General features: G+C 40.3%; 1 protein-coding gene and 1 pseudogene across 1 annotated transcript; both read left to right on the forward strand.

The window, feature by feature from the left end:
- The first annotated feature begins 7,971 nt into the window (after positions 1-7,971).
- On the forward strand, positions 7,972-8,919 carry LOC105996697 (olfactory receptor 10-like). Its single transcript, XM_013030880.1, has one exon. It carries the CDS (start codon positions 7,972-7,974, stop codon positions 8,917-8,919), a length of 948 nt encoding a protein of 315 aa, XP_012886334.1.
- A 5,737-nt stretch (positions 8,920-14,656) lies between these two features.
- On the forward strand, positions 14,657-15,591 carry LOC105996698 (annotated as a pseudogene).
- The last annotated feature ends 735 nt before the right edge of the window (positions 15,592-16,326 follow it).

The raw sequence follows: 16,326 nt of genomic DNA on the forward strand, positions 1-16,326 counted from the left end.
TATGCTCTATAAATCAAAAACAATATTGAACTCCATTGTCACAATATAGATATATTCCCTCTGCCTCTGATCAAAGCTGAATGTCAAGTAATTTTCCCTATGATGTGATCCTACTTACCTAGGCATTAAGTAGATGGTCAGGATTTGAATCTGCCTGTAATAATCCAAAATACTACATAACTACTATGTGAAATTCTGTATTTTTCTATTTTGGGGGCAGCAACCAATAATCGGCCTGAAACAAGTAATTTTTCACTTTTACCTTTCCATGTCAGGTAATATATATATATATATATATATATATATACATATATATATGTACAATTATCTACCACAGGCCTTCAGTCTCCTTAGGCCTTCATAACTATGGAAGTGACTAAGTGATCAGCAGAGAGGATGGGAACCCTTAGCCATTAAGTGCCAGTGATTCCAGTGTCCCTTAGTTGCCATCTGAGAAAGTAAGAAATGACTTCCCTGTAGGCGCAGAACATGAACACTCAGCATCTATCTCCTTGTTTGTTTGTTTTTTTCCACAAAAGACTTGTGAATATTTTATTGTATTCTTAATACCTACATTTTTCTTGCTATTAGACAATGTATCTCCTTGTTTTTTAGAGCTCAATTAACTGTCATCTGAGGCCATTAAGTTTATCCTTAATATTCTAATTCTTCAAAAGACAATTTTGAGCTAAAAAATCTACATAAGACTAAAAAACACGGAGCTTGATATGTTGATTTAAAAGAAGGAGACTTAGGGGAAAAAAAGAGACTGAATAGGATCCCTGAAACAAACAAAAAAAAAAAAGAGTATTTTAGTAAGGACATATTTCCTAAGTGAGGAAAAGTTTTGACTATTTGTGTTAAAAATTTTCCTCATCTTTGCAATTTGTTTTAATAATAAAGCTCTTAATATCTTTCCAGTTGTTCATTTGATAAACCTATGTTTAGAATCTTAAATTTTTAATAATTTTCAATATTGCAATATGAGTTAAATTTAACAGCTGAAACAGCTAATATAGCAGAATAGCTACACTGTAACATTTAAACTACTTCACAACTATGAAAATATGCTTGATTTTTAAAATATAACCACAACTACAGCCATCTGATTTTTGGCAAAGGTGCTTTACCACCTTCTGTAACCGACATTAGAGACAATACAGGCTATCCACATTGGAACACTGAAACTAGACTCCTATCCCTCACACTGTACAAAAATTAATTTCAGAATGGATTAAAGATCTTGATGTAAGTCCTGAAACTTTGAAACCACTAGAGGAAAATGCAGGCAAATCCCTTGAAAAACATAGGCACAGGGAATTCTTTTCTAAATAAAACCTAAATTGCTCAGAAAATAAGAAGAAAAATTTAAATGAGATTGTAAAAAATCTAAAAGCTTCTAGACAGCGAAAGGAACAACTACCAGAATCAAAACAAAACCCACAACATGGGTTTGTTTCCAGTCTTTTCCAGTTACTCATTATATCAAGAATTAATAGACAAAATATATAAAGAGCTCTAAATACTAAATATAAAAAGAACAAACCAATAAATTAATGGACAAATGATGGAACAGACATCGTTCAAAAGATAAAGCATAACTAACAAATATATGAAGAAAAGTTCACCATTTTTAGCCATAAAGGAAATGTAAATCAACACACATCTCATCCTAGTCAGGATGGCTGACAAAAAAAAAAAAAAAAAAGCTGGATGCTGGTGGCTCATACCTGTCATCTCAGGAGGCTGAGGATCACAATTCAAAGCCAGCCAGAGCAGAAAAGTCTCCATGAGATTCTTATCTCCAACTAACCACTCAAAAACTGTGAGTGATGCTGTGACTCAAAATGGAAGAGCACTAGCCCTAAGCAAAAGAGTTCAGGGACAGCTCCTAGGCTCTGAGTTCACACTCCACAACCAGAGAAAGAGGAGGGGAGGGGAGGGAGGGAAGGGGAGGGAGAAGGGAAGAGGGAAGAGAAGGGGGAAGGGAAGAGGGAAGGGAAGGGGAAGGGGAGGGGAAGGGGAGGGGGAAGGGAACAGGGAAGGGAACGGGAAAGGAAAGAAAGGAGGGAGGGAGGGAAGAAAGAGAGAAAGAGAAAGAAAGACAAAAAAAGAGTCAGGCATAAGTAGCTCACACCTGTAATCCTACCTACTCAGGTGGCTGAGTTCTGAGGACTGAGGTTCAAAGCCAGCCTGGTCAGTAAAGCCTAAGACTTTTATCTCCAATTAACCACCAGAAAACCAGAAGTGGTGCTGTGGCTCAAGTGGTAGAGCACTAGCCTTGAGCTGAAGAGCTCAGGGATGGCGCCCAGGCCCAGAGTTGATGCCCTATGACAAAGGAAGGAAGCAAGGAAGCAAGCAAGCAAGGAAGGAAGGAAGGAAGGAAGGAAAGAAGGAAGGAAGGAAAGAAGGAAGGAAAGGGAAGGCAGGCAACAAAAAAAGAAACCCAGCAAATCCTGACAGGGATTTGGGGATAGGTGTTCCTTGTGTGGTAGGAATGTAACTAGGTGATGCCAACACTGAACCAAGATATGAGTATAGAGGTTCCTTAAAATCTAAAACAAAATTACCATCTGATCCTGCCATATCATTCCTGGGTATAAATCCAGAGTCAACATACAATAAGTCAACATACAATTGAGATATCTATTCAGCATGTTTATAGCAGCACCATTCAAAATAACCAAAGTATGTTATCAGCTTACGTGCACATCAATGGATAGATGAAGAAAATGTGGTATATATGCACAATGGAGTATTATTCAGTTGTAAAGAAAAGGAAGTTATGCTTTCATAAAAAAGAAACTGAAAATTACAATATTAAGTGAAATAAGATAGACAAATATTGCATGTAATCTCTCATATTCAAAACTCTAGTCCCTGAAAATGAATGACATTGCTGGGCACCAGTGACTCATGCCTGTAATCCTAGCTACTCAGGAGGCTGAAACCTGAGGATTGCAGTTCAGATCTGGCTCTGTTGTCTGGCTTTTTGTATCAGTTATTTTGTCACAGCAACACAGAAGTAATGGACACAACCACATTGCAATTTCTCCATGAAAACCTTCCTTGAAGCTAGAAAACATGTGAGTTTCTGTGGGCTTTTTTCATATTTTGGATTACTGGTCCATACTATGCTAATCACCATCCTACAGATATGTCCACTTCCAATAGTGGCCCGAACATAATAAATACTAGTGAATACATTTGCTGGAACATTGTTCAATACTTGCTATGGAAAACTAATTATGGAGATGACTGGTTACTTGGAGCTGAAACTGAAACCTGGTAGCACCTCATAGTGGCAGACATGTAGCAGATTGGGAAGATCTGTGCTGGCCATGTGGGTACTTCACTGGATAGGCAGCACCAAGAACATGTCATGGTGGGCCCTCACAGGCTGACCAAACACAAGCTGTGGAAAGTCTCAGAAGGTGCCTTCCACAGGACACTCTTGTTGGTAAGCCATGAAAACAGCGGTTCAAATTTCATCTGGGATAAGGGAAAAGACACTGACATTGAGTTCAGAGGGACAGTGGGAGAAATCGGTTTGCTTTAATGATTATAATTTGTATCATTTGATCATTGTCCACTTGATCATTTTCATTCAAGTGCTGAAAATAAAAGTACAGACATTACTTAATGACTAGGATGTCTTCTGAGAAATGTGTCATTACATAACTCTGTCATTGCCCAAAGACGGTAGAGTGTAGACACACAAATCTAGATTGGTGTAGAGCCAATAAGATAAAGGTCAAAGTAGGGAGGTTTGAGGAATCCCAGGCTTCAGAGTGTCATGGTCAGCCAGAAGTTATATAAAGAGATCACATCAGTGTGGACAGTGCGTGGGGAAGATGGTAGAAAGATACCTATTGATTATAATTGCCATATTGAGGCCCAGAGGACCCCAGAGCTAGGATGCAATAAACAACAATCTACTGCTTTTTAAAGGCATCACTAAAGCACTTAGGGTATAATTGGTGTGCTCAACTTTAAGGACAGGAGATAGTCTGATGATACATCATTTCCTTCTTGGTCTTGGTTACCAGGAGCATCATGGGATCCTTCAGAAGGTTGTTTCTACCTCTGAGAATATGAGCCTCAGCCACATCTGTTGTGAAGGGGGAGGTACAGAGGAGCTCTAAACTGAGCTCTTCCGACTACAGGTAAAATTGCAACCAAAGAGGATATGAACATCTTCAGACATCACTAGATACTGTCAGTCTCTAGTGAGCAATGGATCTCTCTTGAAGCCAATAGAACTGAGGGAGGTAAAAGCAGCAATGTTTTAACCTTAAACTCCAGGTAATTGCTTACTAAGTGGGCTATTCTTATCTTTACCATTAAAAATCTAAAGAACAAGAATTTTTCTACTAGGAGGAAATGAGCATTGGGCTTCATTGGGGAGAGGGGGAAAATATCTTTATCATGAAAGATTGTCAGAGTCTTTTGTTCTTCCCCATCTAGCTATCCTCTACTTACTCTATACCCAGCATGACCAAAAAGTTCTCACTTGTGTATCTTTCTCTCCAAGTCCAAACACTTAAAAATATTGGCTTTATTTTAAATGTTAAACATTAGGAGTGACTTACAATTATTCTGAAGTCCCTCCTAAAACTCAAATCCTATAATTTCAGTGCTCTAATTTGCAAAGTCAATTGCAGACATCAAAGGTAGGAGACACAGATCAGATGCAGGGCCAAATTTGTTGAAATAAACCAAGAAGCATACATTAGGGAAGTAGACAACAAGTGTAAACCCATCCTAGATGGAGACAGTGTTCTGTGTGTTGAATCGCAGGAGAAACAAGCTATTTGTTCATATTGTTGTGGGTGTAACTAAACTGACCAGGACTAATCGCTTGGTTTGAATGGTTATAGTAGAAAAAAATGGAATTGTTTGCTACTAAAATTTGGTTGGAAGAAGCTTCCAGATCACCAGAGATAAGATGGAACACCATGCATTTTGTAGTGTGAAAAGGATGGGGTCCAGACAGAGATTAACTGAGTCTGTAGAACAGTGGGTAGTGAGGGAGATGGGTAAATGGATGCTTTGGGTACTTAGTTAGACTCAATCTTAAGATCAACCTCCCAAACACTACCAGGAAAACTGCATACAAAGGCATAATAGGAGGGTATGAAGCTATCTTCAAACTTAACAATGGATGGTCGGACAATGAAGGTAATTAGGAAAGAATTTATGGTAGCTCTTCCTTTGCTCAAATCGAAGATGAAATTCTGTGGATTAAGGGTAGTCACATTTTAACTTAACAATATTAAATTATGGGAGTAGGCTGGAGTATATACACCAAGGCGCATTACTGGGAAGAAATAAACATGATTTCTCAAGAAGTTTATTATGTATAAACATTACACATAGACCTAGAGAGTGTTGAACACGTAGGAAGCAAATACGCAAAGTCAAAATATAGGTAGTATTAGAAAACTCAAAAAATCAGGGTTTGGTGAGATGGTTCAAACTAAACAATCTTTCATCTAATACAGGAATAGTTTTGGAATGTTCTGAAAGGTCATTATTCAGCCTATGAATAAGCAGTAATATTGGATGTCACAGGAACATTGCTTCCATTCTAAATGTCTATTTTTAGACTTCATTATTTTTTCAAGGTTTTTTTTTAAATATTGAGTCACAATCTATGTTTCTGTAAATGTCACCATTTACAGTTGAGTTTGGGTTTCATAAGTTCAATAAAGGATTTTCCTAGGACAGATGACTAAACAGGTGTATAAACAATCATGCATTCTCTTTTCCAACCTAAAACCTAATTAGAAATATTGGTTTCTCATGTAGAATGCTGCAGATGCTTCATTAATTTCATTGTTCTTTTATTCTATATATTTAGTCATGGTTCTGATTCAACATTTTAGCCAAAATTTGCAAAATTCTCTCTATCTTACCAATTCAGGATACCAGGTCCCATATTTAAATGTAAGAATGAAACCGTAGAAAGTTAATCTGTGAATACTTAGCAATGGTTGAGATGAAAATGAGAGACCCTAGGAACCATTTCTATCAACCCTACATCATTTTGTTCCTTTACTGGAATAAAAGAATAGAACAATATGAAAAGAATGGATATCTTCAAGCTATCTCCTTCACTAGAGGAATATCAAACACAGTAAGTAAAGCTTGCATGCCAGGCTTACTTTCCTCAATGTGGAAGCACTTTTAGTTGAAAGAGGTTGTTCATTCTGAATGTTCCCTATGCTCTTTATGCCTCCTTTCCCACTCATCTACATGCACGAAGGCTCTCCAATATTGCCAAGTCCCTGAGCCTGGGCGAACAGGGGCCAAAGGGACCTGAGTTATGAGATGTAAGACTGGGAATACTATGTAAGATCTATCAGAGCCTAAATTTGGGTTCAAGCGAAAAGTTAGCTGTTCTTGGGGGGGGGGGAAGGAAATGTTTTCCAGGGAATTTTTTTTAAGTAGTTACCAAATACAAACATAAGTCAGATGCTAGCTACTAACCAGAAGGAAGAAAAATGCTGAGGGATTGTGAAGTTGCTACAACTTCAGCAGCTGGTTCCTGTATGACAGATATAAAACATGGTAGTTCAGGGAGAAGGAGGTGGACTCTGCTGGACGCTAAGAGTCAGGGTTCATGGAACCATTCTGATGGGCACTGAAGCTATGTTTCTCCCAGTCAGCCTATTCTCAGAACAGACCCTTGTAGGTTTAAAAGCATGACATGTCGCCAAAAGAAGGGACTCACAAGCAGACACACAAGCGTCAAAGTCCTGGGTAGGCAGAAAAATTGTCAAGATGATAGAACATAGATAGAGAAACTTTGCTTTTGAAGCTATACCGCATTAAGAATCTCACTGGATGTGTTGGTCAAGTTGTAGAGCACCAGCCATGAGCAAAAAAAAAAAAAACACACAAAAGCTTAGGGATTGCACAAGACCCTGATTCAAGCTCCCAGCAAGGAAGCAAGGAAGGAGGGAAGAGAAGAGGGAAGAAAAGAGAAGGGAAGAAGAAAGGGAAGGGAAGAGGGAAGAAAACAGAAGAGAAGGGAAGGAAAGGGAAGGAAAGGGGAGACAGGCAAGAAAGCAAGAAAATGGAGGGAGGAGGCTTTGCTCCTTCCTAAGGATCTGTTAAAGATTTGTTTGAAGCATCAAAGAACTTACAGATAAAAACATTTTTCTGTGTCAGTCCTTGTACTAGGACCTGAAACTATTTATCTGATCTAAGTCATAGTGACTAGAAAATCGCAATTTTTCATAAGTAGATGCATGATCCATAATGGATCAAAGAATCAGAGAAATCTCTTAAAGATGGAAATAAGGGAGCTGAGAGATTTGCAAAAGAGTGAACAGGGCAGTGGGAAATGAGCCAGGGAATTAATTAACCATGGTCTTGCTTGAATATTCTACATAGTGGAGTTCTTCATCAGAAAGACCCTGATGATATAAATTAGACAGGTCAAAATCCTCTGATGATTTTTAACTACTTTGATCTTGTATTTGGTTAAATCCAGCACTCAAGTAGGCACTGTTGTTGCGTGTTAAGTGGGTCTCATTACGATGCCTTTAGGACATCAATGCCTTTCAGTTGTAAGTCTAATAAAATGACTGTCAGTTTTGCAAGTTGGATCCTTCCTGTTCTATATTTGTCTAATTCAGGTTCAGCATTTTCTTTTCACCTACTTTGACAGCCACTACTACAAGGAAGGCAGAACACCATCTCTACTTCCAGATAAGGACTTTACAGCCAGACAACTGAGTGGCCTGGCTAACGTCATGGACCAAACAGGCAGCAGAATTAGGGTTCAAACCAAGGACAGAGCAGAAATAAAAACAGAATACTAAAAAAACTAAACTGAATAGCAAAGCAGAAAATAAAACCCAACCTTCTGTAGAACTTGGGGAAATGGTGAAATAAGATATTAATTCACATTCGTCACAAAAGACTTGAATGGTCTTGTGCTATTTGTGCAGGTGAAAGGCTATGGGAAGACTCAACACGACTTCGAGCAATGGCTTCATTTTGGTGGGCTTCTCAGATTGCCCTCAACTGGAACTTCTCTTCCTTGTCTTCATTTCCATTTTCTACTCCCTAACTCTCTTTGGTAACAGCACTATCATTATTCTCTCCCAACTAGACCTTCGACTGCACACACCCATGTACTTCTTTCTCTGCCATCTCTCCTTCCTGGATCTCTGCTACACCACTGGCACCGTGCCCCAACTTCTAATCAACCTTCAGGGTCATGACCGGACCATCAGCTATGGAAGATGTATGACACAGCTCTTCATTGTCCTCACGCTGGGTGGAACTGAGTGTGTGCTCCTGGTGGTGATGGCCTTCGACCGCTACGCTGCCGTGTGCCGTCCACTCCACTACACGACCATCATGCACCCCCGCCTCTGCCAGGCGCTAGCTATTGCTTCCTGGTTGGGAGGCCTGGTGAACTCCGTGATTCAGACTGGCCTCATGATGGCCATGCCCATCTGTGGCCATCTACTGAATCACTTCTTCTGTGAGATGCCCGTCTTCCTAAAGCTGGCTTGTGAGGACACAGGAGGCACAGAGGCCAAGATGTTTGTGGCCCGAGTTGTGATCTTAGTCTTTCCTGCAGCACTAATTCTGGGCTCCTATGCACACATCGGCAGGGCCGTGCTCAAGGTCAACTCAGTGGCTGGACGTAGAAAGGCTTTTGGGACTTGTGGGTCCCACCTTGTGGTCGTGTCTCTTTTTTATGGCTCGGCCATCTACACTTATTTACAACCCATGGGCAGTTATTCTGAGAGTGAGGGGAAGTTCGTTGCCCTTTTCTATACTATAATTATCCCCATGCTCAACCCTCTGATTTATACCCTTAGGAACAAGGATGTGAAAGGGGCTCTCTGGAAGGTACTAGGGAGAGACAGAGGTTCAGGGGTAGGAGGGGAATGAACACGGCACAGCCATAAGAGTGGAACATTATTAGTCATGGAAAAGAATTATGAAAGAGGAACTAAGGAAACATGAGCGGATGGGCAGGGATAGGAAATGGTAGGGGAGAGGGAAAATGATGGAAGGGGTGAGGAGTCACTCTGATCAAGACACACTGTACACATGAATTGACCTGTTCAAATTAAAGCCATCTTATACAACTATCTGGAGAAAACTTTAAAATGTATTGCTGAAATCTACTACATGGATGAACCTCAAAAGAAGTATGTTAAGGGAGAGAAGATAGATATAAAGGGCCCCATATTATAGTCTTTTCATATAAAATGTCCAGAGACGGCACATTTGTAGATGAAGTAAACAAGTTAGTTCTTGTCTGGACACAACAGTAAATGGAGATTACAAATGGGTATCGGATGTCATTTGGAATAGTGAAAATATTCTAAACTGTTTCAACTAAAATACTCAGCTCTGTGAATATACTGAAAACTACTGGATTGTAGACTTTAAATATGTGTGATATGGTGCGAATTTCAAATAATCGTTAACGTATTTACATAGTTCAATTTAAATTGCATAATGTGGGAATCATATCTCCATGAAGCTGTTAAAAAGTAGTTTATAATGGCCACCCAAGGTTATTGTGAGGAATAACTGGGTTAATAGATGTTGAGTTCTTAGGAGAGTGCCTGGCACACTGATTACCGCATAAAGTTTTCTCTCAGCAACAGCTCATCTAAGAATCCTTCCCTATCCTAGTGAACTATAGAAATCTACTTTATTTTATTTCTTGTCAGTCATGGGGCCTGCACTCTGGGTCTGGGCACTGTCCCTCAGCTCTTCAGCTCAAGGCTAGTGCTCTACCATTTGAGCCACAGCGCCACTTCCGGTTTTCTGGTGTTTAATTGGAGATAAGAGTCTCACAAACTTTCCTGCCCAAGCTGGTTTTGAACCTTGACCCTCAGATCTCAGCCTCCTGAGTAGCTGACAGGCATGAGCCACTGGCACTGGGCTAGAAATCTACTTTCTAATCCATCATTTCACATTAATTGTATGTGAATTAAGACCAATAAGTCAATAGTGTTTCAAATATATTCAATGTTCCTCACTACCAATTTAAGTTATTTGAATGAAATGATAGATTGTTGCATCTACCATTTTAATTGCAATAATTTAAAATGATACCTGTCTCTCCTTACATGGTGGACCTCCTTGGATGAAAGACAGAGGAGGTAGAAATAAAATAATTGTTTTTAGAGTAACATTAACTACCACTGAATGTCAACACATACCACACAGCTCACTTGCTGTATGCCATTAATCCACAGATGGCAGATTTGTAATAGGTGTTGTTAACATCTATTTACTGATGGGGAAAGCGAGGCTCAAGTATGTCATGAAAGTTTTCAAGGTTGCAAACCTAGCAATGGCAGAGCTACATCCTAGTGTTACATTAGGATGTCAAAAATAAATGCATATAATTGAAGAATGGCTCTTGTATTTATTTATTTGTATATGGTTGTTATTTTATATGCTCTCTATATAATTTTTGAACAAATGAACAGATTTTAAGCAAACTCAATTAAAAACAAAATAAGAAACATTGATACATTAAATATTGTAACAGAATAGGGAAAGCATTGAATGAAAACAAATATTTAACTGGATTAATGGTACATGTGAGAATACATGAGCACTATCTGAAGAGTCCTGAGAAGGAACACACTTAAGGGGCAGTGACCACTGTGCACTTCAAGACAGACATGGATTTTGATGTGATTGGATCAGTGCCAAAGCAGGGGAGTGTGAGGATTCCTAGACTCTAGCAAGTCATAGATGTGTTCTGAGGACACTGAATAGATCTGGTTTAGTGTGGGCAGTTATGAGGGGAATAGAGAAAACAAAGCAGATCTTGGGATCCAGGTATCTGTTCATTATAATTGCTGCACTGGGACACAGAAGTCTCCAAGGCTACAGTTATTAAACAATTCTCCTTCTCCTGACTTAGAATGGCCTTTCCAGTGCCCCTGTGGACAGAAACAATGTACATAGGTGGCCTTAGTGTAGGAAGATGATCTGCTATCCCCACAGCCCCTTAGGCTCCTGAGGTGATCTAATAGTGTAGAAACACTGCCTGAGGATCAGAAGATAGTTTGATACTATTGCCACTTAGATTCAGGGTCAGAAGAGAAGGAGATTACCACCAGTTCCTTCCTAATCTCAGTTGGTTAGCATCCCAGTGCCCAGGCTTTGAGCTTCAGCCATCTATCTGTACAGTAGATGATGAATCACAGGGCTTCTCAAGGCCAGGAGCCCTAATCTGATTCCTTCACTCTACAGGGGAAAAGTGTCTTCTCAGATGCTACCAGTCTCCAATGGGCCTCCTCTCTTTTGAAGTCAATAAATTTGTGGGAGGCAAAAGCAGCACTTCCTTCCCTTGACTTTCAGGCGAGAGTTGACTGGACAGAACACTTTGACTTCACAATTAAAATCCAGAACACAAGAAATATTCCACAAGGATATTATCACTGGGTTCCATTCTGGTGAGCTCCCAGTTCAAGGACACAGGAACACTGAATTCATGTAAAAACATAGTTATCACTGATAAAGTGTCTTATCATTTAGCCACTCACTACCAACTGTATACACAAACATTCTAACCTGAATGTCTTTCAGCTCATATATTTAGGAAAACAAGTAAGCCATAAGAGCTGACTTAAAATCATTTTCAGTCCCTGATAAAACTCAAAATCTATAATGCCCAGTTTCTAATACATTGTACCAATGGAGTAGAGAACTGGGGCACAGTCAGACTTGTTGAAATAAATCAAGAAGGGATTCTTGGAGGAATACACGAGGGAACCCATGAACATGACATGGAGACAATCCGCTGTGTGTGGTCACACACACATTTCATGCACATTTGAATGCCAACTAAGTGAACCATAATCTACCTCTGGATTATTGGGTTCATAACTGGAAAATTTGGGTGAGTTTCTAGTGGGTATTTGTTAGAAAAGTCATATCACAATGAAGTCTTGTGAAATGAGATGAGATAAATATTGTACTGGAATGATTAATTCAGAACTAGAACATTTAGGGTGATCTTTCAGTTCAGTTCATCTGCCAAAAATTACTCATAATAAGCATAATCTACAATTCTGTCCATCACTTTTACTTTTTGGCAAGCTTTCAAATAATCATAATAGTAAATTTTAGTTCCATGAATACTGAGAAGTAGCTGGGCATTGCAGCACAGCACTCTATTTCCAGCACTAGGGAGAAAGGGTCTGGAGTTTTAGGCCAAGCAAGGTACTGAGCAAAACCAGGTCTAAGAAAGCCAAAGAAGTTAAGAAGAAAACAACAGCAAAGAAGTATCAATGGAGAGCAACTTTCTCTGTCCTATTGCATAGTTTATTACAGGTTATGCCATGGCTTTAGTTCTTCTCCTTTCTTGGAATATCAATTTGTCCATTTTGTTTCTTTAAAAAAAATTAAGAGACTGCAATATGTATTTCCACTAATCCTCCACTTCGCAAGGGTATTATAAGTATCTTACAGAAAACTAGTATTCCATCTGTATTATGTCTTTATTTCATTCATGAGCTATAATCATAGGATACATTTTGGTTGTGATGTATTACTAACTGCAATCTGTTAGAATAATTAAGATTAAGAACAAATAAAGCTTTTATTGTATCAACACTTCCCTCCCCCTCCCTCTCTCGCTAACTCCCTCACTCCCACACTCTATTTTTGGCAGCACTGGGGTTTAAATTGAGAGTCTTCTGCGCTCACTAGGCAGGCATTCTATCAGTTGGGTCATGTCTCAGACCATTTTGCTTTTGTTATTTTTTCAGACAGTGTCATACTTTTATGGGGGGGGCTGGGGCTAGCCTAGATCAATTTTCCTATTTATGTCACCCTCATATCCCGGATGACAGGTACAAGCTACCACACCAATATTTTTTGTTGAGTGAAGCTCTTACTAACATTGTTGTACCTAGGCCAACTGGAATCACAAACCCCCAGATCATGCTGATTAGGAGATCCAAGTTGATTGTCTATACCATTTTGCTTTTCTCCACAGGATTTTTTTAAAACATTTCTGGTAAGATAAGTTTTCTACAAATGATCTCAATTTTTATTAATCTTAGAAAGTATTTATTTGCCCTTATTTTTTTTCTTTCTTTCTTTCTTTCTTTCTTTCTTTCTTTCTTTCTTTCTTTCTTTCTTTCTTTCTTTCTTTCTTTCTTTTTCTCGGTCATGGGGCTTGAACTCTGGGCTTGGGCATTATCCCTGAGCTCATCAGCTCAAGGCAAGCGCTCTACCACTTGAGCCACAGCACCACTTTCAGTTTTCTGGTGATTAATTGGAAATAACAGTCTTACGGACTTTTTTTTGGTGGGGGGGATCCGGTCGTGGGGCCTGAACTCTGGGCCTGGGCGCTGTCCCTCAGCTCTTCAGCTCAAGGCTAGTGCTCTACCACTTGAGCCACAGTGCCATTTCCGGCTTTTTTCCTTTTGCTTATGTGGTGCTGAGGAATCAAACCCAGGGCCTCAGGCATGCAAAGCAAGCGCTCTACCACTGAGCTACCTTCCCAGCCCTCTCATGGACTTTGGCTTTGAACCGTGATCCTCAGATCTCAGCCTCCTCAGTAGCTAGGATGACAGGCGTGAGCCACCGGCTCTCAGCTATTTCTTACGTTTTAAATGTTTATTCCTCTTTGGATTTGGTTTTTTTTTATCTTTTATTATCTTTAGGCAGCTGTACAAAGGAGTTGCCATTTAACAAATTAAGAATAAAATACACCTAGGTTATTTTTTATTCACAATGGTGATACATTTTGTTGTTGGGTGGGGGACAGTTTGTTCCCAAGATGGAGCTGCACTCTTTCACACCTTTGTGACAGATAGCATGCAGTCACACGCAGGGCCCTGGGGCTTGTGCACTGACTTCATACAGCAAGCAGAAGACAGCAGGTGAGCAAACATCCTGTGGTCACCCTGTGGCCCTGGCCTGGCTATCCTGGATCCTACTCTGAAACACACTATCAGAGAGGGAAGGGAGCCAAGGGGAACAACCTAGACTCTTGATGCTGTTCTTTAGATGTTGGATTGTTTTGTTGTTTTTGCTAAAGTTTTCTCATTGTGGCCATTGGATCCCAAGCTCAATACCATGGTGAAGGCGAGCCCTCATCTCTAATTTCTGACAAGGAAACATCATAACCAAAGGATGGAAACCTCCTAGGTAAAGATGTGGAACAAACAAACTGCAGGATTGGGGCTTAGGCACAGGTCACACAATTCCTGATCCAGTGATCTCTATATTAGAAAAGAATAGAATTGGGCTTGGAAGGTGGCTCAGTGGTCGAGTGCTTGCCTTGCATGCATGAGGCCCTGGGTTCGATTCCTCAGCACCACATAAGTAGAACAAAGCCAGAAGTGGTGCTATGGCTCAAGTGGTAGAGCGCTAGCCTTGAGCTGAAGAGCTGAGGGACAGCGCCCAGGCCCAGAGTTCAGGCCCCACGACCAAAAAAAAAAAAAAAAGAATAGAATTAAGGACAGAAGATTCGATATCCCCGAACAAATAGCAATAATAATAATTGTTATTATAACAATCATAATAATGATGATGAGACCCATAATTTTGGAGGACTTAAGGAAGATTATAAGATTTCAATTCACATTCTTCATAAGAAGCATTGAATTGTTGTCTTCTATTTGTGCAGCAAGAGACCATGGGATGTTTCAACACCAGTTCTGGCAGTGCCTTTATTTTGCTGGGTTTCTCTAATTGGCCTCAACTAGAACATGTCCTTTTTGTCTTCATTTCCATTTGCTACTCCCTAACTCTTTGGCAGCACCAGATCATCATCCTTTCCCAAACAGACCTTCAACTCTGCACGCCTATGTACTTCTTCCTCTCCCAACTTACCTTCCTGGACCTCTGCTTCACCACCAGCACTGTGGCTTCCGGTTAATCTTTCTGGACTTGACCAGACCATCAGCTAAGGATGGTGTGTGGCCCAGAGGAACTGAGTGTGTGCTCCTAGTGGTTATGGCCTTCCATCGATACGCCACTGTGTGTCAGCCACTCCACTACATGACCATCATGCACCTCGTTCTCTGTCATGCATTAGCTATCTCCTCCTGGATTAGAGGCCTCGAGAACTTTCTGACTGAGACAGACTTTGTAATGGTCATCCCTTTCTGTGGCAATCATGTGAACTTCTTCTGTGAGATGCCTGTGCTGTTGAAGCTGGCTTGTGAGGACACATGAGAAACAGACTGCTTTCTTTGAGACTACTTTCTTTGTGACTGGGGATATAATCTTGGTCTCTCCTTTAGCACTAATTTTAGGCTTCTATGCACACATTGCCAGGGCAGTGCCGAAGGCAGAATCAATAGCTGGGCTCAGAAAGACTTTGGGGACTTGTAGGTCACACCTCTTAGTAGTTTGGCTTTTTTACAGCTCAGCCATGTACACAGACCTCCAACCCATCCACAGGTATTCTGAGGGGGAGGAAAGTTTTTTGCCCTTTTTTATAGCATAATTAATCCTATGCTCAAGCCTCTGATTTATACCCTGAGAACTAAGGATGTGAAGGGGGGCCTGGGGAAAGTACTTGTGGGAGACAGGGACATGGGTAGAAAGGGAAAAGAGGGCCTATAAAAAGTTGTGTAATGGTTTTCATATCCCGAAATCCATTCTGTCACTGGGGGAGGGGAAAGTGGTCATTATAAACTAGATATACCCTTCAATAGAACACACATCCTTGTGACTTCCTTCTTTGTCTAGAATTTGAAATGATGATCTCTTTAGATGTTTTACAGTTTAGTCACTATAGAGTAGGGTATCATTGTCGATTCAAAACTTTCGCAAGGAATGAGACTGGAAAGGGTACATATTGTATTATATTCTGAAGAATGAAGACAGGCTTTGGGAAAATCTTTTGAGTCATGGGGAAAACTTCATTCAGAAGTCAATGATCCCTGTTATGGTTTGAAAATGAAATATCCCTGGCACAGGCTTACATGTCCAATCCTTGGTACCCAGCTTTTTACACTGTGTTGAGAAGTTATGCAAACTTTAGAAGGTGGGACCTAACTGGAAGAAATTAACCGACTGACGCATGTCCTTGTGAGCTGTATCTCATCATGGCTCCTTGTATTCTCTTTCTCTTCTTCCTGTCTGCCATGAGGTCATCAGTTCCCTCCTCCACCACATATGCCTGCCACCATGATGTTCTGCCTCACCATGAGTGCTGGAATCCACAGATCCAGTGACTATTGCCTAGAACCTCTGAAACCATGTGCCAAATTCAATTGTTCTCTCAGTCACGGTGACATACAATTTACTCATACAGTTTCCATTGTGATGCCCTGTAGATGGCACTATGCCCAAAGG

Source organism: Dipodomys ordii, unplaced genomic scaffold, assembly GCF_000151885.1.
Source record: "Dipodomys ordii isolate 6190 unplaced genomic scaffold, Dord_2.0 Scaffold135, whole genome shotgun sequence".
Lineage (NCBI taxonomy): Eukaryota > Metazoa > Chordata > Mammalia > Rodentia > Heteromyidae > Dipodomys > Dipodomys ordii.